Source organism: Arvicanthis niloticus, chromosome 9 (assembly GCF_011762505.2).
Source record: "Arvicanthis niloticus isolate mArvNil1 chromosome 9, mArvNil1.pat.X, whole genome shotgun sequence".
In the NCBI taxonomy this organism is placed as follows: Eukaryota; Metazoa; Chordata; class Mammalia; order Rodentia; family Muridae; genus Arvicanthis; species Arvicanthis niloticus.
Window position 1 is genome coordinate 11411750 of NC_047666.1, and position 24499 is coordinate 11436248.

Sequence of the window (24499 nt, forward strand, 5' to 3'; positions counted from 1 at the left end):
CTCAGAAGTGTAACCCAATACACAACCTAGATATACCAACTATCTTTGACTGGTGGAGACACGTGAACATCTGCCTCCATGCCCCCCCTTTCTCTCTCTTTCTGTCTCTCATCACCTAGCTTCTCCTCTCCTTCATCTTCTCCTCTCCTTACTCCATCTCTTCCTCTAGGTACTCCTTCCCCCTTATCTCCTCCTACATATCACCCTACCTATTAAAATAAAACTTTTCTCTCAAAATACAATTAGAGCATAGTTATTCCTAACTGTACCAGTGAGGTACAAGATAGTCCTAATACCCAGTACATCATTTTGTTGACTAACCAGAACCTCTGTCATCTCTCCTAACTAAAACACTTAGTTTTGAAGCTCCCCATCAACTAAACCACCAGCTTGGGAGCACATAGGGATGGTCTGATGGCTCCAGCTGTATATGTAGGGGAAGATAGCCTTGTCTGGCATAGGTGGAAGAGGAAATCCTTGGTCCCATGAAGGCTAGACTCTGATTGTGGGGGAGTTCGAGAGGGGGAGGTGAGAATGGGAGGGGGTAAGTGGGAGTACATCGTCATAGAATCAGGAGGAGGGGGGATGGGATAGGTGGTTTTTGGGTGGGGAGCATATGGGGTAAGGGGATAACATCTGAAATGTAAATAAAATATCCAATAAAAAAACACCTAGTAGAAGACTGCAGGATCATAAATTATGCTTAGCTTTAAAAGAAACTGGCAAAGTGTTTGGTCAAGACACTGCACCATTTAACAGATCATTTGTGCAAATATGGTCCTGTTGTTCTGGTCTATATATTTGGTATTAATATAAATACATATCCAGAGATAGATATCTGTTCAACTTTTTTGGCATGTTATTGTTAAGGCATTTGTTTTCTGACTACTGTGAGGATTCTTTGAATATGTTGCATACTTCTTATGAATGCTTTCTAGGCACTAGAACATAGTGGAGAATTCTGGTTCTATGTAGGCACCAGCTCAACCTTTCCATGTTCAGAGAGTTGTGTGGTTATCCACATATTTGTGGAACAAGCAGAGGGAGAGTTAACTTGGGCCTCTATATTGGAGTGTTTCCCATCTGCACTTCAACAAACCTTAAATAAAAGTTATTTAGAGATGTGTATGTGTGCATATGTATATGTATATATATATGTATACACACTTCCCACTAAGCAGTATCCCAGTTCCAAAAAGATTCTTTTATTTTTTTTCAGTTTGTGTTTTACTTATTTCTTCTATTTCTTTACATTTTCAGGACTTGAACTGTTTTATTCATTTTCTTCACCTGTTTGACTGTGTTTTTTATTAATTATTTTATTTATTTACATTTCAAATGTTGTCCCCCTTCCCTTAGAGGAAGGACTGAAAGAGCGGGAGGTGATTGCAATCCTATAGGAAGAACAACAGTATCAACCAACCAGACCCCTCAGAGCTACCAGGTACTAAACCAGCAACCAAAGAGCATACATGGGCTGTCCTTTACTTCTCCTGATACATATGTAACAAAGGACTGCCTTGTCTGACCTCAGTGTCAGGGGAGGGATGTGCTTGGTCCTGTGGAGGCTTGATGGCCCAGAGAAGGAGGATGCTAGAGGGGCAAGGTGGGAGTGGGTGTGTCGGTGGGGGAGCATCCAAAAAGATTCTTTAACTGCATATATGCTGAATACATATGGCTGCTTTCCTTGCCATTGTTCCCCAGATAGCACTGCATTTACAAGTTTTTACAAGGCATTTGTTTTGGACTTCTGTTTTTCTTGTTTCTTTCTTCTTTAGACTCTCCATGAAGTTCACAGTCCAGGAGCTTGCTGTGTAGACAAGGCTAGTCTTGAATTCATGGAGATCCTCCATCCTCTGCCTTCCAAGTGCTAGGATCCAAGACATACATCATCGTGCCCAACCTGAATTTTGTATTTTTAAGCAGTCTATAAATTGTTTCAAGTAAACACCAGGCTTCACACAGGTTATATGCAAATCCAGCATCTTGCAGAGAGACAGAATTTACATTTGTTTACATTTGTTCATTTGTTGTTTGACACCTGGCCTCGAAGTCTTGATCCTCCTGCCTCCACCTCCCTGCTGCTGCCACTACCCAGCTTAACTACTTTCAGACCTCATGGCTTTATATATATTCTCACATTAAGTGCTTTCCAAAGCTTTGCAGTGCATCTGTCTGTTTGTTTCTTTATTGTTTGTGTGCATGGGGGTGGGGATTGCATGCTATGGCACAGAAGTAGAGTCAAAGGACACCTTGTATGTGTTGATTCTCTCTTTCCATTATGTCTGTCCCAGTGTCAGATGCCTTCATCAGCTCAGCCAACTCATCAGGCCTGTTTCATAGCCTTTTGGATATACATATCCAAACCAGGGACTTAGAAAGCATAAATAGTCAATTTGCAACCACACAAGAAAGAGCCCTACCGTAGATCATGGACTGACCAGATTATAAGATCTGTCTGTACTGATTTTTCATGCATCAAATTCCATTGCATTCAAATATCTATTTCAGATAACCTATGTTTAAAACAGCCATATCATCAATGAAGCATCAACTTATCACTGATTTGTTAAAGAGGATTATTTATTTTCAATATAGTTAAAAGCCTGATAACTGGCCCTATTGACTGGATTTATTGCTGTTTCTCGTGCTGAAAATATTCATACAAACTAGAAATAAATTCTGAAAAGTCAAAAAAAAGAAAACAAACTACAATGTTCTGTTAGATGGAAACCATGTGTGTATGTGGGGGTGGGGGAGGAGAGTGTTAGTCATACATGTGTGACAGAGAGACAGGGGAAAGAAAGAAAAACAGATTTTCTAAAAAAAAAAAAAAGTCTGATTCCATTATGGGGGGTGGGGACCTGACAAGATTCAGATCACAGGTTTGTTTGCAGGCCAACTCAGTGAGCCATGGCCTCTGTAGACTCACCGCCTATACAGCACTGCCATCTGCTGACACAGCTTCTGTATCCTGATGTACTCAAGTAATAAGCTGGTGGCACTTTAAGACCATTTCCTTATCACTGTTTCTCTGTGCCACACCTATCCATATGTATTAGAAATAGTCTAGCCCTTCCACACCTCTCTTGGTCCTTTTGGCTGGGGCAGACACCTAGCTGGTCTGCTCCTGTGAAGTCACCTTGTCCTGAACCATCCTAGAGCAACAGAGCAGTGGACCCACTGCACTCAGAGCAGAGGAAGAACCACTGCACTTGGAGCAGCAGAGGAACCACTGTACTCAGAGCAGCAGGATTTTAGGATCCCAGAGGCAGCCTGAGTCCCAGGAGCTCTTCCACCCAGGAGCTGAGGATCACAGGATCACAGAGACATCTGGACTCTGAAGAGTTCTGAAACAAGCAAGATAACTAGAGAGACAGTCTCTAGTAAGAGACAGGGAGTGCAGGGAGCACTAGAGATAACCAGATGGTAAAAGGCAATTCAAGAACATAGGAAACAAAAACCAAAGTTACCTGGCATCATCAAAACACAGTTCTCCCACCATAGCACGTCCTGGACACCCATCACACTGGAAAATCAGGAATCAGATTTAAAATCATTTCTCATGATGATGATAGGGGACTTTAAGAAGGACATAAATAACTCCCTTAAGGAAATACAGGAGAACACAGGTAAACAGGTAGAAGCCCTTAAAGAGGAAACACAAAAAACCCTTAAAGAATTGCAAGAAAACACAACCAAAAAGGTGAAGGAATTAAACAAAAGCATCCAGGATCTAAAACTGGAAGTAGAAGCAATAAAGAAATCTCAAAGGGAATACCCTGGAGAGAGAAAACCTAGGAAAGAGATCAGGAGTCATAGACACAAGCATCACCAACAGAATACAAGAGATAGAAAAGAGAATCTCATGTTCAGAAGATACCAGGGAAAACATTGACACAACTATCAAAGAAAATGCAAAGTGCAAAAAACTTCAAACCCAAAACATCCAGGAAATCCAGGATACAATGAGAAGACCAAACCTAAAAATAATAGGTATAGATGAAAGTGAAGATTCCCAACTTAAAGGGCCAGTAAATATCTTCAACAATATTATAGAAAAACTTTCCTAACCTAAAGAAAGTGATGCCCATGAACATACAAAAAGCCTACAGAATTCCAAATGGACTAGACCAGAAAAGAAATTTCTCCTGTCACATAATAATCAAAATATCAAATACACAAAACAAAGAAAAATACTAAAAGCAGTAAGAGAAAAAGGTCAAGTAACATATAAAGGCAGACCTATCAGAATTACACCAGACTTCTTACCAGAGACAATAAAACTCAGAAGATCCTGGACTGATATCCTACAGACCCTGAGAGAACACAAATGACAACCCAGACTACTATACCCAACAAAACTCTCAATCACTATAGATGGAGAAACCAAGATATTCCATAACAAAACCAAATTTACACAATACCTTCCCACAAATCCAGCCCAACAAAGGATAATAGATGGAAAACTACAACACTACAACACTACAATAGAAGGGAAACTACAACCTAGAAAAAGCAAGAAAGTAATCTTACAACAAACCCAAAAGAAGACAGCTACTCAAACATAATTTCACCTCTAATAACAAAAATAACAAGAAGAAACAATCACTTTTTCTTAGTATCTCTTAACATCAGTGGACTCAATTCTCCAATAAAAAGACACAGACTACCAGACTGGATGTGAAAACAGGACCCAACAGTTTGCTGCATACAGGAAACACATCCCAGTGAAAAAGACAGACGATACCTCAGAGTAAAAGGATGGAAAACAATTTTCCAAGCAAATGGTCCAGAGAAACAAGCTGGAGTAGCCATTCTAATACCGAATAAAATCAACTTTCAACCAAAAGTAATCAAAACAGATAAGGAAGGACACTTCATACTTGTCAAAGAAGAAATCTACCAAGATGAACTCTCAATTCTGAACAACTATGCCCCAAGTACAAGGGCACTCACATTCATAAAAGAAACTTTAGTAAAGCTCAAAGCACACATTGCACCTCACACAATAATAGTGGAGGATTTCAACACCCCACACTCAGCAACGGACAGATCATGGAAACAGAAAATAAACAGAGACACAGTGAAATTGACAGAAGTTATGAAACAAATGGATTTAACTGATATCTATAGAACATTTCATCCTAAAACAAAAGAATATACGTTTTTCTCAGCACCTCATGGTACCTTCTCCAAAATAGACCATATAACTGGTCACAAAGCAGGCCTCAACAGATAAAAAATAGTGCAATATTCCTTTGAATCCTATCATATCACCACGTACTAAGGCTGTTCTTCAATAATAACAAAAACAATGGAAAGCCCACATACACATGGAAACTGAACAATGCTTTATTCAATGATGACTTGATCAAGAAACAAATAAGAAAGAAATTAAAGATGTTTTAGGATTTAATGAAAATGAGGACACATCATACCACAACTTGTGGGACTCCATGAAAGCAGTGCTAAGAGGAAAACTTATAGCCCTAAGAGCCTAAAAAAAGAAACTAGAAACAGCATACACTAACAACTTGACAGCACACCTGAAAGCTCTAGAACAAAAATAAGCAAATACACCGAAGAGGAGTAAAAATCAGGAAATAATCAAATTCGGGGCTGAAATCAACCAAGTAGAAAAGTAGATACAAAAAGAACTATACAAAGTATCAACAAAACCAGGAGCTGGTTCTTTGAGAAAATCAGCAAGATAGATAAGCCCTTAGCCAGACTAAACAGAGGGCAGAGAGACAGTATCCAAATTAATAAAATTAGAACTGAAAAGAGAGACATAACAACAGAAACTGAGGAAATTCAAAAAATCGTCAGATCTTACTACAAAAGCCTATACTCAACAAAACTGGAAAGTCTGGATGAAATGGACAACTTTCTAGACAGATACCAGGTACCAAAGTTAAATCAGGAGCAGATAAAACATCTAAACAGTCCCACAATGCCTAAAGAAATAGCAGCAGTCATTAAGTCTCCCAAAAAAAAAAAAAAGAAAAAGAAAAGAAAAAGACCAGGTGGTTTTAGTGCAGAATTCTATCAGACCTTCAAGGAACACCTAATACTAATTCTCTTTAAACTATTCAAAATAGTCCTTCCGGTCTCGGCCTGAGAATTGAGCAGACTCTGGGGGGGAAGCTCTGCCCCCAATCTCACAGATCCCAGAGGAGTGGGCCTTCCAGGAGTTCTAACCCAGGCAGTATCTTAGGTAAGGAGAAAACCAGCCACAAACAGGGAGTAACCGGGACCCACTAGGACCCAGGAAGTCATTCCTGGCCCGGAGCACTGGTTCCTTCCCGTCTGGGCCCGATGAGCACTAGGCAGATCTTGGGCCCTAGCTCTAAGCCCAGTAGTAATACCCACCCCACACAGTTCTGATACAAGAAAAATAATAGGAAAGACAGGCTCCAGTCAAAGACAGGACAGGTAGCACTAAGGAGATCCAGATGGCGAAAGGCAAGCACAAGTACATAAGCATCAGCAACCCAGGGTATTTGGCATCATTAGAACCTAGTTCTCCCACACAAGAAAGTCCTGATTCCCCATATCACTAGGAAAGCAAGATTCAGATTTAAAGTCAGTTCTAATGATGATGATAGAGGACTTTAAAAGGACATAAATAACACTCTCAAAGAATTTGAGAATACAGGTAAATAGATAGAAGCCCTTAAAGAAGAAACACAAAAATCCCTTAAAGAATTACAAGAGAACACAACCAAACTGGTTAAGGAATTGAACAAAACCATCCAGGACATAAAAATGGAAGTAGAAACAATAAAGAAATGACAAAGGGAGACTATGCTGGAGATAGAAAACCTAGGAAAGAAATCAGGAGTCATAGATGCAAGCATCACCAACAGAATACAAGAGAGATAAGAGAGAATCTCAGGTGCAGAAGATACCATAGAAAATATTGACACAACTGTCAAAGAAAATGCAAAATGCAAAAAGTTCTTAACACAAAACATCAAGGAAATCCAGGACACAATGAGAAGACCAAACCTAAGGATAATAGTATACATGAGAGTGAGGATTCCCAACTTAAAGGGCCAATAAATATCTTCAACAAAATTATAAAAGAAAACTTCCCTAATCTAAAGAACAAGATGCCCATAAACATACAAGATGTATATAGAATGCCAAATAGACTAGACCAGAAAAGAAAAACCTCCCACCACATAATAATTAAAACTATAAAAGCTAGAAGATGCTGGACAGGTGTCATACAGACCCTAAGAGATCACAAATGTCAGCCCAGGCTACTATACCCAGCAAAACTCTCAATTACCATAGATGGAGAAACCAAGATATTCCATGACAAAACCAAATTTACATAATATATTTCCACAAACCCAGCATTACAAAGAATAATAGCATGAAAGCTCCAATACAAGGAGGGAAATTATACCTTAGAAAGAGCAAGAAAGCAATCCTCTTCCAACAAATCCAAAAGAAAATAGCCACACAAAGATAATTCCACCTCTAATAACAAAAATAACAGGAAGCAACAATCACTGTTTCTTAATATCTCTTGACATCAATGGACTCAATTTCCCAATTAAAAGACATAGGCTAATTGACTGGATACATAAACAGGACCCAGCATTTTGCTGCATACCCACCTCAGTGGGGAAACACACCTCAGTGACAAAGACAGACTTTACCTTAGAGTAAAACACTGGAAAACAGTTTTTCAAGTAAATGGCCCTCAGAAACAAGCTGGAATAGCCATTCTAAAATCTCCAGCCTGAGAACGCAAAAGGAGGGACTCATGGCTCCACCTGTATAGGTAGTTGAGGGTGGCCTTGCCAGGCATCAGTGGAAGTGGACGGCCTTGATGCCTGGAAGTTTGGGTTCCCTACTGTTGCAGAATTTGAGAGCAGGGAGGTGGGAATGGGGGGATGGTGTGAGCACACCCTCATAGAAACTCCCACAAGAATGTAGGAAGCCGTGGTCAGCAGTGATATATTCGCCATTCCAAGATGGCGCGGACATCGTGTCCTCTCCATTAGTAAACAAGTAACTGCACAAGTGCAAAAAGGCAAAAGCGCGCCAAAAGTCACTGCCCATCCCAGGGCGTATTATGGGTAATGAGTGAACAGCCAATCAGAAGTGAATACGTCACTCTAGGGTGTATTTAAGCTGTGCCTCTTCCTGTCTTTGGCCCTTCCGTGGTCTTTCACATCTGCTGATACAGATTAAACCCTCGCTGTGGTAACTACCCGAATTCCATCTCTCGTGTCTCTCTTCCACGGGCAAAAGGGGACGCAAGAGGTGCGCGGAACACAAGAATATTAATTAGACATAACAGAGGCAGGCCACCAGAAAAACTAGATTCCAGAATTCAAACAAAAAATTATCTTGATACTAAAATTTGTTATGAGAATTGTATATTGCAGAATACACAGCCTTGGTGTATCTACTCATAAAGCAAGCTGAGCACACCTGCTCAAACCTCTAATGTCCTGGAATTTCAGCTGGATGCAGTGAAGACACAGCATCAGAGGCTTATCAATTTACTCTCCCCCCTTCCCCTCTTCTAATATCTCAACACCAATAATCAGCTTAAAGAAGTTAATGAAGAGTCAGCGCCCCTATTCCCTGGCTTAGGCATTGAGGTGGTTAATATTGGGCTGTCTTTCTAGGGAAAAGTAGTGGTTTTGTTGGAACAGGGATGATTAGCTAGGATTTATTGCATAGCCATAACCTATTAATAGAAATATGTATAATTGTATTAAAATGAAGTTATAATTTCTTAAATGATACAAAATTTACTTTGATTTCAAATTTAAGGTTTTCATTGGTATGAGCTTCTTATTAATATAAAAGTGAGATTAATATTGTTACTCTCATAGGCATTGTGCCTATATAACACATTTAGGAATACAAGGCTTAGACCCAGTCCTTCTTTAACTTTTTTAACTGATTTGAGATGGTTAGCCTAGGAGTTAAGGGACTATAGCAAATTCATGGCTCTGAGTTTATTGTTAGGGTGTTTTCTATATTTTATTTATTGTATTTTAAGAGAAAAGTTTTATTTTAACAGGAAGGGTGATGTGTAGGAGGAGCTAAGGTTGGAGGAGTAAGGAGAGGAAGAAGAGTAAGGAGAAGAGGAGGAGATGGACAGGAGGAGGTAGGTGACAAGAGAGGTGAGGGGAACATGGAGGCAGATGTTCACATGTCTCTGCCAGTCAAAGGTAGTTGGTATATCTAGGATGGGTATTGAGTTACACTTCTGGTTGTATGGGCATTTTGTTATTGAGCATTACCAAATTTATAAAGCCTTTGATTAACAATAAAAAATAGTATAAAAGCAAAAGGGAGAAGGGGGAAGGGATAGGGGTTTTTCTAGGGAAGGGAAATGGTGACAGGGGATGGCATCTGAAATGTAAATAAAATATCCAATAAAGATTTTCACATCTCCTTACCTTAAAAAAAGAAACTATTCAAAATAGAAACAAGAGGAACACTACCCAATTCGTTCTATGAAGCCACAATTGCGCTCATACCTACACCACACAAAGACTCAACAAAGAAAGAGAACTTCAGACCAATCTCCCTTATAAATATCAATTCAAAAATACTCAATAAAATTCTCACAAACCAAATCCAAGAACACATCAAAACAATCATCCATCATGATCAAGTAGGCTTTATCCCAGGAATGTAGGGATGGTTCAATATACAGAAATCCATGAATATAATCCACTATGTAAACAAACTCAAAGAAAAAAACCACATGATCATCTCACTAGATGCTGAGAAAGCATTTGACAAAATTCAACATTCCTTTATGATAAAAAGTCTTGGAAAGATCAGGAATTCAAGTCACATAGCTAAATATAGTAAAATCAATATACAGCAAGCCAGTAGCCAATATCAAACTGTGTGGAGAGAAACTTGAAGCAATCCCACTAAGATCAGGGACTAGACCAGGCTGCCCACTCTCTTCCTACCTATTCAATATAATACTGAAAGTCCTAGCCAGAGCAATTAGACAACAAAAGGAAGTCAAAGGAATACAAATAGGAAAGGAAGAAGTCAAAATTTCACTATTTTCAGATGATATGATAGTATACTTAAGTGACCCTCAAACTTTCACCAGAGAACTCCTAAACCTGATAAACAACTTCAGCAAAGTGGCTGGATATAAAATCAACTCAAATAAATCAGTAGCCTTTCTCTATTCAAAGGATAAACAGACTGAGAAAGAAATTAGGGAAATGACACCCTTCACAATAGTTACAAACAATATAAAATAGCTTGGTGTGAATCTAATCAATCAAGTAAAAGATCTATATGTCAAGTACTTCAAGTCTCTGAAGAAAGAAATTGAAGATCTCAGAAGATGGAAAGATCTCCCATGCTCATGGATTGGCAGTATTAATATAGTAAAAATGGCCATCTTGCCAAAATCAATCTACAAATTCAATGCAATCCCCATTAAAATCCCAACTCAATTCTTCACAGAGTAAGAAAGAGAAATTCTCGAATTCATTTGGAATAACAAAAAACCCAGGATAGTGAAAACTATTTTCAACAATAAAAGAACTTCTGGGGGAATCACCATTCCTTACCTCAAGCTGTACTGCAGAGCAATAGTGATAAAAAAAAAAAAAAAAAAAAAAAAAAACTGCATGGTATTGGTACAGAGACAGGCAGGAAGATCAATGGAATAGAATTGAGACCCAGAAATGAACCCACACGCCTATGATTATTTGATCTTTGACAAAGGAGCTAAAACTGTCCAGTGGAAAAAGGACAGCATTTTCATCAAATGGTGCTGGTTCAACTAGAAGACAACATGTAAAAGAATGCAAATCAATCCATTCTTATCTCCTTGTACAAAGCTCAAGTCCAAGTGGATAAAGGACCTTCACATAAAACCAGCTACACTGAAACTAATAGAAGAGAAGGTGGGAAAGAACCTTGAATACTTGGCACAGAAGAAATTTTTCTGAATAGAACATCAATGGCTTATGCTATAAGATCAAGAATTAACAAATAGGACCTCATAAAATTGCAAAGCTTCTGTAAGGCAAAGACACTGAGAATAGGACAAAATGGCAACCAACAGATTGGGCAAAGAGCTTTACCAATCCCACTTCCGATAGAGGGCTAATATCCAATATATACAAAGAACTCAAGAAATTAGACTCCAGACAACCAAATAACCCTATTTAAAAATGGGGTACTGAGCTAAACAAAGAATTTCAACTGAGGAAGCTTGAATGGCCAAGAAGCCCCTAAAAAAATGTTCAGCATCCTTAGTCATCAGGGAAATGCAAATCAAAACAATCCTGAGATTCCACCTCACACCAGTCAGAATGGCTATGATCAAAAACTTAGGGGACAGCAGATGCTGGGGAGGATGTTGAGAAAGAGGAACACTCATCCATTGTTGGTGGGATTGCAAGCTGGTACAACCACTCTGGAAATCAGTCTGGCGGTTCCTCAGAAAATTGGACATAGCATTATCTGAGGACCCAGCTATACCACTCCTGGGCATATACCCAGAAGATGCTCCAACATATAACAAGAAAACATTCTCCACAATGTTCATAGCAGCCTTATTTATAATAGCCAGAAGTTGTAAAGAACCCAGATGTCCTTCAACAGAGAAATGGATTCAGAAAATGTGAATTTACACAATGGAGTATTACTCAGTATTACTCAGCTATTTCAAACAATGAATTCGAGAAATTCTTGGGTAAATGGATAGAACTAGAAAATAGCATCCTGAGTGAGGTAACCTAATCACAAAAAGAACACACATGGTATTCACTCACTGATAATTGGATATTAGCCCAGAAGCTCGCAATACCCAAGATGGAACTCACAGACCACATGAAGCTCATGAAGAAGGAAGACCAAAGTGAGGGTGCTTTGGCCCTTCTTTGAAGGAGTAACAAAATACTCATGGGAGCAAATATGGAGACAAAGTGTGGGACAGAAACTGAAGGAGGGGCAGTCTGGACACTGTTCCACCTGTGTATCCATCCCACGTGCAGGCACCAAATGTAGAAGCTGATGTGGATGTCAGGAAGTGCATGCTGACAGAAGCCTGATATAGTTGTCTCCTGAAACGTCTGCCAGAGTCTGACATATACAGTTGCTCACAGCTAACCATTGAACAGATCATGGAGTTCCCAATGGAGGAGTTAGAGAGAAGACCGAAAGGAGTTGAAAGGGTTTGCGGGCCCCATGGAAAGAGCAACAGTACCAACCAACCAATGCTCCCAGGGTCTAAATCACCAGCCTTGGAGCACATAGGGAAGGACCCTATGTGTATATACAGGCTCTAGCTGTATATATAGGGGAGCATGGCAGTAGGTGGGAGAGGAGATCCTTGGTCCCATGAAGGCTGGATGCACAGTGTGGGGGAATTCGAGGGTGGGGAGGTTCGAGTGGGGAGGGTGTTGGCTAGGGGCACACCCTCATAGAAGCAGGAGGAGGGGGGATAGGGGTTCCTGGATGGGGAAGAAATAGGGTAAGAAGATAACATCTGAAATGTAAATAAAATATCCAATAAAAATTGAAATAAAAAAAGAAAATAGTCTAAGAATAAAACAACATTCAGATAGGAAGGAAGCGTATAATGTATCTGTACATCTTCATAGATACTTATCCACGTGGGTGTGAGTGTGCATGTGGGTGGAAGCAGGGGGAGGAAACATTTTCTAAAAACAACAGTCTGGTCCCATTATGGGGGTAAAGACTTGACCAGATTCGGATCACTGCTTTTGTTTGCAGGCCAGCTCGGTGAGCCATGACCAGGCCTCTGTAGGCTCACTGTTTATACAGCACTGCCATCTGCTGACACAGCTTCTGAACTCTGATGTGCTCAGGCAATGAGCTGTCTGGTGGCACTGTGAGACCATTTCCTTTTCCTTGCTTTCATTTTTGATATCTAAACAATGTTTCTACAACTCAGAGACACAAACAAATTGGATAACTAACTTCAATTTTACAAATTCTCATTTTCCCACCTTTCACTGTTATCAGATGGCTTGTCATGGTTCTTCTGTCCTGCCTAGATAAGGAGTAAAGCTCTCCTTGGTCACTAGTCCCAGGCCTTGGTCACTAGTCCCAGGCCTTGGTCACTAGTCCCAGGCCTTGGTCACTAGTCCCAGGCCTTGGTCACTAGTCCCAGGCCTTGGTCACTAGTCCCAGGCCTTGGTCACTAGTCCCAGGCCTTGGTCACTAGTCTCAGGCCTTGGTCACTAGTCCCAGGCCTTGGTCACTAGTCCCAGGCCTTGGAGTTTCAAAAGCCTGGGCTTGGAGGGAGTCGCAGAAGCTTACAACTCCAAGTCCTGAGAGCTAGAGGCCTAGTATTTCAGGTTTTGAAATCCAACAGGATGGCTAGGGAGAGATGACTCAGTAGTTAAGATGTGCCCTGCTTTTGCAGGGGATGTGAGTTCAGTTCCTAGCACCCACATCAGGCAGTTACTACAACAGCCTGTAACTTCATCTCCAAGGGATCTGAACCTCTCTTCTGGCCTCCTCAAGCACTGTGCTCACATACATACACCCACAGATAAGTATGTGTGTGCACATACACGCGCGCACACACACACACATCATATGTATAAGCCATGATGGTTTTTTATATAATAAAAAATAAAATGCGTCATTTTAAAAAGCCGAAGAGGTTAAAGGACTATTGCTCTGGGCTTTAAGCAGCAGCAGCCCTCGCACTTGACAGCTCTCTCACTCCTCACCAATGAGTGCTTGCAGCACACAGTCCTAAGATTCCTCTTGGAACCCACATTCCTGCAGTGACAAGTGTTGCATCTCTTCAATCTGGGGTATCTGACACCTTGGCCCTTTGACAGATCCTTAGAAATCTCCCAGTACCAGGGCCGGAAGTTTCTTGTCTTCAGCTCTTGACAGCCCTCCTTGTCTCTATTGCCTCTGTTCCTCATCATCTCTGCCACAGCCTTTTGATGTCACTGCCAATGTCACCAGGGATACTTCCTTCACCACTGACACTGCCTTCACTGCACCTGCCTCCTTCCTTTCCTCATGTTACCAGCTCAACTCACTCTACTAATGATAAATAAATAAATAAATAAATAGGCAAGACCAGGCTTTTAATTGCAACTAATGCTTCAGCTTCAACACCAGAGGGCAACATCTAGCTGGTACCTCAAGGTTAACTTGCAGAGTGAAGCAAGCAGAGCACTTATATAGCCAGAGTGGAGGTGTGTCCAGGGTATGTACACATGACAATATGTCACGCCAATGAAGAACAGTATTCTCACCAAGCATGAAGGGCTGCGCCTGTCCCAATCACATCAGTCAGTCTGGGTTATTTGACACTGTTCATCTTCCTGTGGAGTTGCCATCCCTTCCTTTCCTTCAATCCTTCCCCTAACTCTTCCATCGGGGTCCCAACCTCAGTTCAATGGTTGGCTGTAAGTATCTGCTTCTGTCTCAGTCAGCTGTTGGTAGAGCCACTCAAAGGATAGCCATCCCAGGCTCCTGTCTGCAAGTACAAAATTAATAATGGTGTCAGAGTTCTAATCGATGATTCAGCCTTTGTAGAGTAATCAATGTAAGGTTCAGGTTCTTGCTGAGGGAGCTGCAGGAGAGATGAGGACTTTAATTCACATGGATAAAATAGAAGACTGCCTCTATGTGAGCTGAGAAAGGTAAACCAGGGGACAAAATGGACTTTTTCCCACAGTGTGAAATAGAGGAGAATTTCAGAAGTTCATTTTAAAAGTGAAAGAATGGTTGAAAAGAAGGGGCAGAAGGCAAATGTGGCAAAGAAATCAAGTAAATGTTGCCTCCAGCTTACACCTCCTTAGAGGGGAAAGGAGAACAAAAAGGGACTCCTGAAAGAAAAGCTTACCAAAGCAGAGCAGTGCCACCATCAAGACAGGCACAGAGCTCTCACATCCTAGAATACAGATGCGGAAACCTCTGGCATGGGGATCAGCCGCGGATTAAAACACCACATGGGCACCCTCTCGGGAGGGTGAAAGACAGACTGCAAAGCTCAGTGTGGCCAGCAGAGGTCGCTAGTCAGCAACAATGAAAGCCCTCTGATACTAACTAGAGAAACAATACAGCCTCAGCAAAAACAAAAAAACGGAAGCATGAGCCCACAAGTTCACCGGACCCTCTTCCTCTAACCTTAGTGGTGATGGTATTCTTATATCAGTCAGGGGCAGAGCAGATGGCAGTTCTTTGTTCGAGGACCTAGCTTGTTCAAGTCCTAGCTTGAAGTCTGGCTCGGTGGCCTAAGCTGTTTTATGCCTAGAACTCATAAAAATCAAATTAAATCCAGGCATTGCAGTGCAAGAGGAGGAAGACAAAGATCTGAGTTGTGCTTTTGTAGACCCTCCAGCCTACAGCATGGGAGGGCCATAGACGCACAGGGGCCTGCCTACCACTACCCAGCACAGCCTGGGAGGAGAAAGTCAAAGACCAGAAGACCGCCATGCCATCCACAGATCCTCCCTCAGGTACATGTCACAGGCGGCCAAAAACACCGCTTGCCGCCACTCCACACTGCACAGAGAATGTCACCTAGGGGGCCGCCTGCATCAGGAGCCACCACAATGCATGAGTGTGTGGTGGACAGATGGGAGAGAAATAGAAACGGAGCAGCTTGACAGCAGCCTGTTGTGAGGCCGTGGTGAGATCCCAGCCTCAGCTTCTGCTACGGGTCCTGTCTGGGTCTGAGGCTACGCAGGCAGCATAGCAGCAGGGTTGGTATCCGAGGCTCACATTACCACCAGAGAGCATGAGGGTGTCCCTGGTCTGAGCAGCCACTTGGGTCGTCATGAATGTCCGGGGGCTGTGCAGAACTGTCCCTGCCCCTCACTGGCTGCAGCTCTCTAAAGAAATAGCCCCACCTCTTACCATGGCAGCACTTGGGAGATCAGGCCCTGTACCTCGCCCAAGGAGCACAGTGGAGCTGGCCCTAGTGTCAGGTGAACAAGCCCCAAGGGCATGAGTATGGGAGAGTTGACCCCTCCACTCTTCTGCGGTGAGCTGGCACAGGGACAAGGGTGATGACCCCTCCCACCCCTCGCCACCTCAGCTGTCAGAAAAGCTGCCACAGGGTCGTGAGCTCTGACGGCTAAGCCTGCCCCTTACCAGCTGCAGCGCTCCAGAGTCTGCGCCCTGCACCTCACCTGGACAGCAAAGCAGAGTTGGCCCTGGTGGTGAGGGCACAGATGAGCCAGCACCAAGAGCTAGGCCCACCACAAGTCTGTTGCAAGGTGGTGTGTGTACACGGGTAATGTCCTCTCCCCTCCGCCCACCCCCCACCCTCATCGACACCTTCAGTAGTCAGGAAAGCAAATGAAGATGTGTGGACAGAGGGACATACTTTAGAACACAGTGTGACACTCTACAGATTACATGATGAGATGTTTTCTATGCTTCTATTCTCTCTCTCTCTCTCTCTCTCTCTCTCTCTCTCTCTCTCTCTGTGTGTGTGTGTGTGTGTGTGTGTGTGTGTGTGTGTGTGTGTGTAGAAAGGGGAGGTTGCAAGGGCAAAGGGCAAATATGAGGGTAAAGGGAGATTAGTGGGTCTGGGGTGTATGATGTGAAACTCACAAAAAAACGAAAGTTTTTAAAAATTAAAAGAAAAGACGTGAGAGCGAATGCTGACAAGGATGAAGGAAAAAGAGGAATCGTCATTCACTGGTGGTGTGAATGTAAAGCTGGTGTGGCAGCCATGGGAATAAGTATAAGTTTTCTTAAAAGATTAAACCCAGAACTACCCTAAGACCGATTTATATCACTCCTGGACATGTGTCCAAAGGACTGTATCCTACTAGAGATACTTATACATCCCTGTTTACTGACGTTCTAGACACAAAACCTAAGAAGTAATATCAACCTGATGTCCACAAACACTATGATGTATCCAGTCATATAGTAAGATAGCAAAATAAGTAGAACTGGGGGAAAATTCTCTCTCATAAGCAGATCCCAGCTTCTAACTGTTGTGTGTGAGTATTTATGTGAGAGTTTAGATAGAGGTCAGGAACCTGGAGACCGTGACCCACCGAAGTAAATAAAAGTGCTTTAAAAGAAGAGGTGAGGGGGTAAGGGAGGTGATAGGCAGTGTGAACGTGGAAAGTGGATGCTGAAAGTAAACAGGCAGGAGCAGAGGTGGAGGCAGGGAGACGAGCTTACAGCCCGGCGGGTCCACCTCAGCCAATCTCAGTTTCTTCAGTTCCCAGGCTTCACTGGCAGTAGTTACACACCCAACCCTCGGCTGCCCAGAGCATGCATGTGAGCAGCACTGTTTCTCTGGTGGTTTCCACAGCCCTCTCTGGGACATCTTGATGCAGATTCCTGCCTGGAAATATTACACTAGGGATGCATGCAATTGTATTTTCGTTCTATCCAGTGACTACTGCTAGAGCTCCCTATAGACTAATCTTCATGTTTAACTTCCTCTTCTTAGCACAAATAACCTTACAAGCCTATGGACAAGACACAGCATCCTCAAACCAGCTAGCTTACCATCTTCTTCCTCAGTGAGCTATCCCAAGAAGGCCATTCAAATATAACACATATATGCCAAGTCACATCACCCTGGGAACAAAACTGGAATGGTAAAGACAACCAAACACAGTATGTCAGTGGTAGGCATGGAGGAAGGCAGAGAGCTCAGAATTAGGCTCATCACACTTAAAGAATAAGCCGGAACCCACAGCAGCTAATATGTAAATTTCAGTGGCTTAGCCCCTCTGAGGTTAGTAAACCCTGACCCACTTACTGTTTTCTCTTTCATGCAAAGTAAAATGGCTGTAGCCTAATGTCCTTCTGAAAACAAGAGACACATCTTCATTTTCCAGACTGGGACCAGACTTTTGTGCCATGTTGTGACATGCACACATGCACAGGCAGGAAAGGACTTGACTTGTGCCCATGTGCCTTTCTTCAGGGACAAGTGGAAACAGGAATAAGGAAGACCCTCATCCTCAAGTGACCTCCTTTGTCTCCCTCCTTCCTGGCCAAGAGACCAGCTTACCTCTTACATGGTAATTTACTACCAAAGACCAGTCCGTCTGAAGCAAGAACTGACTAGGACTCTGTTGTGACTGATAAACTGGGAGTAAAATATTGGACCAGAGACTTCAAGGAAGCTCGCAGACAAGAATATTCCAGTGCCAGGTAGGGAAGCCATCATCCCTCAAACTGCAGAGAACAAAATTGTTTGTTTCTGACATACTGGATAATCCTCTCTGTTATTAATATGAAAAAAACTCCCTAAAAAGACTGTTCCCTAAAAAGATGGAAAAATTACTTAATAATGGCAACAAAAAAAAAAAAAAACATGTTTCTGGAATTGTTATACCTAAGGATGTTACTAATGTAGCTTGTGAATTGTGTTTGGGATAATTTAAAGACGTATTTTTGTGCTTACTGGCTCCCTCTCCCTCATTTTCCCTATCTCACTTTCTCTCCACAAACAGGTCAAAAATTACTCTAAGGATTTATTTGACTTTGGTGAGGGAGAATTGAGAAGCAACATTAAGGATGAGTTTACTGAAATGCTTCCCCCAGAATTCTATTCCCATTACCCTGATGCATTAAGTCCAGGAACCACACAGGTTGTCTTATTGATACCTAGGCTTTCCTCAATAGACCAATCAATACCCAACATGGACACTCTACAGGATCATAGATCCCAGCAGAGCCTTATCAATGCTCCTGACACATCCCTTGCCTGCAGATAATGAATCCCATATTAAAGATTTCAACCAATTCTAGAGTAGAGATTCCAGCCCCATACCCATCAGCCACCACTGTGTGACCAAACGCAGCTTCATAATGATCTAGATCAAACTAGATCTTGTCTAGTGCGAAATGTCTCTCTTATGCTGCCAGCTCATGCAGTCCACTCCCATGTTACAGTCCCCCATTCCCTGTTTGGGAAAAAAAAATCATCTCCTATGCAAAACCAGAGAGGTTTTTTACTGTTTTTGCACTCTTTTTAAAGATTTAAAAAAAAAAAAAAAAAATTGTGAAAAAGAAAAAAGTAACCTCAGAATTTACATTTTCTGTGTCTGCACACCTATACTACTTAAAATGGTTTCTGACAACTATAAAATGGATGTAGAAAATGAACTATTATAAAGTAAATAAATATAACCATCAACCTATATGCAATGTAAAGGCATATATATAATAGGCCGGAGGATAGAATGCGTCCTTAGCTCCCCTGATCTGCCCCGGGCGGGGGAAACCACTAAGCACAACTTGTACAGTCTTCTAGAAGAAGCCTGTACTACAGCATTCGCTTTACAGTCAGACCGTATGTAATATCCAGTGCCCCCATATTTTCGTAAAACTATCCAGAAACTTATTTTCCTTTTATTGACTGATCTGTGTTCATTGTGCTCTACATTAATTAGCTTATCCAAACTCTTATCAATGATATTTGGTGTTTCTATTCTTTTCACCTCTTAAAAACAGTACAGTCTCTACAGACATCTGAGCACACTCAGCCCTCACTTCCCACGACAGGATGGCCTAAGGGGTTTTCCTTCCTCCTACTGTAGTATTCTCTCTCTCACACCATGCTGCACCTATCGGGTGGTTTTGTCCCTGGCGTCTACTCTGATACGTGTGCACTAAGTGCATAAACAGTGGATTTAGGTCTAAGCTTTGTTCTTCAGCGTCGTGGGCATACAATATTAATTTCTAGCTCATGGAGTCTTGTGGATAGCTATATATAATGAACCATATATGATGTCTGGCATTTTATAAGTTCTCAACAAATGTCAACTTTTATGGTTGATATCCCTTCCATAACTACAGAAAAAAAAAAAAAAAACACTTTTCATTCTCTTTAGGATTTATGTTGGTTGAAATTCTCAGCTATTTTACATAGTTAATTTTTATTGACAGTTTTTCTTTTCTTTCTATTTCCAACTTGATTCTTTTCTTTCTCCGTCTTCTGGTGAAACACATGTAGAATCTGCCATTCCAGATTAGCAAAACCCCTAGTAACATAAACAAAAAGGCCTCTCTGATCTTGGTTAGAGTTGCAATTTCTCTAAGGACGTTGGTTGTTGTGGTGGTCAGTACTAACCTTTTGTCTACTGCAGTTTGTTATCATTCATCTATAATACTGGCTTTTTTCATTGCTTTTTTTTTTTTCATTTATTCTGCAAATGTCTGATGAGTGTTTGTCAATTAAATATAGTGGGCAGGAATTCCCAGAAACCTGGCTAACAGAATAGCAAATATCTTACTAGCTGTTAAGAGCAAATAGATTCTACAGGCCTAACAACCTGTCTGTAAAGCCAGGTCACTGGCAGAAAGAATCCTGGTGCTGAATCTTGAATGACAGCTATCTCTGTGCTACCCTAAGGAGGACAGGGTGTTCAGAAGCAGAGAAGATGCCTTGTAGATGCTGGAGGCCATGGTGGAATTGTAAGGAGTTTGGGGAGGTAGGAAGAAGATGGGAATGGATGGTTAGGTTACAAGAGAAACAAGACTGTAGTAAATGAAGCTGAAACTCAAAGCAAGCTTTCGGTGTCTTTAATTGGTTGCTATGGAGACACTAACTTAAAAGGTATCATGAACTTGGTTGATATCCATGAGAGTAGAGCTTCACCTGTCCTGTAACAACAGAACAATTCATGAGTAAAAGCTTATTTTTCTCCTTTGTTGATGGTTGCTGTTGTCTCATTGTCATCCAAAACTCAATTCCAAAGGATAGGAACCTTGAGATATACATATAGATTAGATATACATATAGATGTAGATGTAGATATATAGATATAATTTCATGTATCTTCTATGAAACACCATTAAAGCAAAGAACTTCAAATAGAAAGACAGGCTTAGATATTATTAACTAAGAAATGCTACTGAGTTCTAAATTAATATTAAATAAAATTTGTAATTTGCAGAAGTCTCCCCCAACCTACTCAGCCCAGGAAAAGTTACAAAGAACTGGCTATTCAATTTGTTTGTTTTCCTTCTTTTTAAAGTTATTTTATTTATGTGTGAGTGAATGACATGTACTGATGGGTACAGAGGCCAGAAGCTAGTGTCGGATTCCTTGCAGCTGGAGTTACAGGCAGTTGTGAGCTGCTCACAGTGCTAGGAACTATTTTTCAATGAACAAAACATAAGCAGTCCTATGTGCTATGCTGCTAAAGAAAAAGATATAATATGTAGTATCATATGTAATAATAATAAAATACATTATCCTCTAAGAATTCAAGTCTTACCTACAAGCGTTTCTCTGTCAGAGAAGCCCAAGAGCTTCCACGCATGCTTGGAGAGGGGGTTAAGCCTTAGCAGCTGACCCAGTGCTCGGTTCCTCTTCAGTGAGGAGGGTTTTTGTACAGCCAGACAATGGAGTACTACCACTGTGGTGGACGTTCGGTGGAGGCACCAAGCTGGAAATCAAACGTAAGTAGAATCCAAACTCTCTTTCTTCTATTGTCTATGTCTTGTGGCTTTTATGTCTAAAAGTGATGTATAAAATCTGACTCTGAAAACAGATCCTGGCATTCTCTGGGGGAAAGATACATAATAACTCCATAAGCAAAGCTGGGAATAGGTTATACATGATCTCTGGAGAATGAATGTCCGTGTAATAATTAAAAACAAGTGATAGTTTCAGAAATGCTCAAAAAAGCAGGGTAGCTGCTCTAGACAAAACCTTTGTTCGGTGCTCAGAAGACCATGCTCAGTTTTTGTATGGGGGGTGAGTGAGGGGAAACCAGTGTGTGTACACGTTTGGAGCCGGGACCAAGCTGGAAATCAAACGTAAGTAGTCTTCTCAACTGATTGTTCACTGTGTCTAACCACGTTACTTTGTTCTTTGTTGTGTGTTTTTCTTAATGGGATTTTAGGCATGTAACAAATTCCACTCTCAGATCAGGTGTTAAGGAGAGAAAACTGTTCCATGGGAGGTTGGCCAGTGGCTAATTTTTAGGCTTTCTAAGGCAGAGTAACTAAATTAGGGGAAGAGAGACAATTATCTACTACGGGATTTTTTTTTATAGAGGTAGAAGCTAAAGTAAATCACGTTCAGTGATGGGACCAGACTGCAAATAAAACCTAAGTACATTTTTGCTCAACTTTTTGTGAAGCTTTGGTCCCATTCTGTCCTTTGTATGAATTTGTGCATATATATGGTAAATAAACTGTTCCTTGTAACCCAAAAGTTAAATAGAAGAGAAGCAAAAAATCTAGCTAGTGTAGAAGCTGAGCAAACAGACTTACCTCGCATCAGATTTGTGGAGAAAAATAAGATTTGTGGGAGGAATGAGAAAGAAACAGTTTCTGAACGTGGCATATCTCATTGGATGGGCTTCAGGCAGGTTTTTGTAAAGGGGGGGCTTTGACATGAATCACTGTGATTCACGTTCGGAAGCGGGACAAGATTGGAAATCAAACGTAAGTAGATTTTTGCTCAATTATTTGTGACATTTTGGGTCTGTTGCGTCATGAATTTGTGATATTTTGGCTAAATGAGCCATTCCTGGCAACCTATACCTCAATAGAAGAGCACCCCCCTCAGAAAACAGCCAGGGTGAAAGCTGAGCAAAAAACTCATGCTGGACTTGTGAGACCAGTTTTGTAAAGGGAATGGAGAAGAAAGAGTTGGGCTTTCCTCTGAATTTGGCCCATCTAGTTGGATTGGCCTCACAGGCAGGTTTTTGTAGAGGGGGGCATGTCAGAGTCCTCACTGTGGCTCACGTTCGGTGCCGGGACCAAGGTGGAGATAAGACGTAAGTACATTTTTCTCATCTTTTTTTATGTGTAAGACACAGGTTTTCATGTTAGGAGTTAAAGTCAGTTTAGAAAATCTTCAGAAACTGTAGAGGGTTCATTATCGGTTGACATGGCATACAGTGTCAGATTTTCCGTTTATCAAGCTATTGAGACTAGGGGCAAAAAAAAAAAAAAAGAGGCTTTAGTTGAGGAGAAAGTAATTAATACTATGGTCACCATCTAAGAGATTGGACCGGAGAGTAAACGTAAGTAGTTATTGAGGTCTGGGTCTGATGGCAGGCAGCGTGGTCTTCTAGAAGTTTAAGTGGGAAATTTGAGGGGATGAAGAATGAGCACGCTTTGGGATAGAAAAGGACTAAAGTCAAGTTTAGCTCTAGAAATGGATGTGGAAGCAAAGCTTTTGAGATTAGATGAATGACCCAGAGGAAGAAAACCATGCAGATGAAAGAGGGCTTGGAGCTCTGAGAACAGCAGATTCATTCGTGTTGAGTTTCCACAAAGACTGTGTTGAGCTTTGCAGTACATGTGGGATAGCTGAGTTGGGTGAGCCGTAGACAGCTCTCTTTTGTCTCCTAATTGTTTTTTTATGACTATAAAAATCAGTATTATGTCCTGAAATAAAAATCAGTAAAATATTTGAAAGTATGGAAGTTTGCCACGTAGAAAAGGTGGCTTACTGAATAACCAGAAGAGGTATGATTCTTAAAGTCTAAAATCTGTCACAAAATGTCAAAATGAGAGACTCTGTAGGAACTAGTTCTTGACAGATAGCTCAGGGGAGTTTTTGGTCTCATTTCTACACGAATGTAAATTTGAAATGACCTCTTTTATTATAATAGTAGAAATACAGTTGGGTTTAAATTATATGTTTTAATGGCCACTATTTTGTAAGACACTTGGCCCTTTTGTTTTCCCCAGTTATTTCTCATTTGTATTTTTATGCCGCCAGCAAGGGGCTGAAACAGTCCACAAACTCTTCTTTAGAACTGGGTGACTTTGCGGCTATATCAGCCGCTTGGAGTTCACCCTGCCGCTAAGGGCCATGTGAACCCCGCGGTAGCGTCCTTTGCTCCGAGCGGACCACTTACTCAAGGCACAGTAATAAGAACAGAGCTACTAATCTGAAGAGACTAGAGATGTGACAGACACTACACTAACATGAGAAAAACAAGGAAAGGGTGACTTATTAGAGATTTCAGAAATGAAATGCATTTATCATTATATTCCCTTATTTTAATTTTCTGTTAGGGAATTAGGAAAGGCAGTAAACTGTTTTATCCAGTGTTATATTAGAAGCTTAATGTATATAATCTTTTGGAGGTAAAATCTACATCCAGCAAAAGTCATAGTAAATCTACTTTGACTGAACTCTCATTAAACTCCATTAAATTATATGTCATATTAACTGGTTAAAATAAGGTAGATTTGTGAAGTGATTTTAACTGGTTAGTTAGGATGTTTTTCTTCATACAAAAATATGACTAATAAAAATTTAGCATAAACATATTTCCCAATACTTTAATTCTGTGATAGAAAAATGTTTAACTCAGCCACTATAATCCCATAATTTTGAAAACTGTTTATTAATTTGTTTTTGTGTTTGATCCTTCCCCAGCCAAAGACAACAATTTAAGGACCCTTTAAAACTCTTAAAACTATTTTAGAGTCATTTAAGTTATTTAACCACTTTTAATTACTTTAAAATGATGTCAACTCCTTTTAAAACTATTAATTTATTTAAAGGGAAAAG

At 41.0% G+C, this 24499-nt stretch overlaps 1 gene segment (V, D, J or C); it reads left to right on the forward strand.

Annotated features, from left to right (window-relative positions):
• The window catches only part of LOC117715468 (immunoglobulin kappa constant-like), a 473681-nt gene that overhangs the window by 447900 nt on the left and 1282 nt on the right, over positions 1-24499 (forward strand). The window contains 1 exon segment of the V gene segment in view: positions 21740-21777. Within this exon segment, the coding sequence occupies positions 21740-21777 (38 nt within the window).